Raw genomic sequence first — 2,013 nt, forward strand, 5'->3', positions numbered from 1 at the left:
AAAACCCAGCAGCATCCTTAAGCAAAGTTGTATCAGCTCTAAAAGCCTCTCACTCTAGAAGCCTCTGCACATGAACACACCCTTTCAACACTCTAACCACACCTGACTGATACCAGCAAAAAGAGAATTCACCTGTATTCATCATTGGGATGTGCAATTTCCACAACATCCCCCAACTTGATTTGAAGAAATACTTTAGGATTCACCACCAGTTCATCATCTACAAGACACAAATGAATGAGGAAAACGGCAATGAACAGATATATACCAAACACAGGTGCTTGTATGTTTGTACACAACAGATTACTCTACTTAGTACACTAGCCTAGGATTACCATGTCAGCAATGCATTATATTCACTACACAGCAGTGCTCCTATCCAGCCACTTCAATCTGGCCACTCTTGTGGGCAAAAACTTTTCTTTCAAATCACAGAACTTTCACAGAAGATTTGTTCAGCAAAAGAGTATGCCTTAATTAGGCAACTGGAATCTTCTTTTGTATTTTTCCTTAAACATCAGCAAGAAAGCAGATAGCTATGGAATCTTAACAAGCTTTATTAACATACTATGGTTTTAAGTCTAGAAGTAGGGAACAATCAAATAAGTTACATTCTTCTCAGTAAACTGAAACATATCGACATGCAGTCATAAGTCACTGACTTGTCTGTCACTTAATAAGAGTGACTGAAATACAAGGTCAAAACAAAAGGGACGCAAGAAAAGGGTAAGAGGGAGAATAAAGCAGTTTTATTTTATAGGTGCAATCTCATTCTGTTCTGACAAATGCAATTTCATTCTGCTGTATCTTGCTATTAAAAAAGAACTTTACAAACTCTCGCTGGTATCACTGCTTATCATGTCGAAGTTCCATCTTCACTGTTTGGTTAAAAAGATCAATAAATCAGTTATTTGCTTTCAGTTAAGTGAGTGCTGGCCTCACTGGTATGAACCAGGTGATACTGACCACTGCCTCCAAAACCCTTCTTATGTATGACGAGCTTGTACACCTTGTTGGTTCTCATCTTGTGTTCCAGTTCTTCTCAGCTACTTTGAGTAAAACCAGTTGAAGACATCTTGCATATCTAATATGGAAATGAAAGCAAACACACATCTCTTGTCATTACAAAACCATTCTCTATACTCTGTGTGTGAACAAAGGATGCTGTACCACCACATAGCCAAGAATGCCACACCTGAAAGGCAGGCACATTACAAAGTTTAATAAAGGTCAGACTAAAAGTTTAGTAACAACCTCTTCTACCAGCACTCCTGTCAGAGAGATAGTACCGCTCCCTAAAATGACTTCTTTTATATTTCAAGGATATTTTCTGAACCTTTTGTCAAATGCTTTAAAATGAATACCCAGACTTATGCCCAGTGCCAATTGTATATTCTGTTTTTGTCATTCCACCTTTCACAGGTCTTTTTCACATGCCTTTCAAAGCTGCTGGAATCCACAGCCGCATGATTTCACACCAACAGCAGAGCTGCACCCAGCAGAGGGCAGTGCTATAGCCGCAAACACGCAAGTCTGAGACGCTGTTTTGCATGACTTTAAGTGCATCAACTAGTGCATTTTTTCTTGCCACTTTCATTTAAAATAAAGCGTATTTCAAAGGAGGACCTTCACTTTTACAATTTAGTCTTTTTAGAAGTGCATTTAAACTGAAACAAGGTTTTCTTCATAAAACGATAGCCACGTTATTAAATTGAAATGTAAGCTCTTCTACCTATAATACATTTGTTATAACTGTACTCTTCTATCAAATCAAATCGCAGATGAACTTGAAGGTAGTATGCCTTTCAAAAAGACTAAAGTATTGAGCTTGCAAATAGGCTTTTCAGAAAGTCAATTCCATTACCGAGCTATAAAGGCACGGTGGGAAAAAAAAAAAAAACAAAACAAAACAAAAAACAAATAAAAACGGACGTCCCGAGTTTGTTAAAACAAACTCTATAGACCCTTCAAACTTGGAACTGACGTGGGTGCGGAAGAAGCAGCCGCTCGGCT

General features: G+C 38.1%; 1 protein-coding gene across 5 annotated transcripts in view; it reads right to left on the bottom strand.

Annotated features, from left to right (window-relative positions):
- DEPDC5 (DEP domain containing 5) overlaps positions 1-1,084 on the bottom strand; it is a 46,700-nt gene extending 45,616 nt beyond the window's left edge. For all 5 annotated transcript variants that reach the window (XM_009888570.1, XM_009888571.1, XM_009888569.1 and 2 more), the window contains exons 1-2: positions 967-1,084; positions 133-220 (exon numbers count right to left, since the gene is read on the bottom strand). In XM_009888570.1, the coding sequence (XP_009886872.1) occupies positions 133-220; positions 967-1,024 (146 nt within the window). In that variant the 5' untranslated portion in view covers positions 1,025-1,084. The remainder of the gene's footprint in view (positions 1-132; positions 221-966) is intronic.
- Between the last annotated feature and the right edge of the window lie 929 nt (positions 1,085-2,013).

The sequence above is a fragment of the Charadrius vociferus genome, unplaced genomic scaffold (assembly GCF_000708025.1).
Source record: "Charadrius vociferus isolate BGI_N301 unplaced genomic scaffold, ASM70802v2 scaffold917, whole genome shotgun sequence".
Taxonomy (NCBI): domain Eukaryota; kingdom Metazoa; phylum Chordata; class Aves; order Charadriiformes; family Charadriidae; genus Charadrius; species Charadrius vociferus.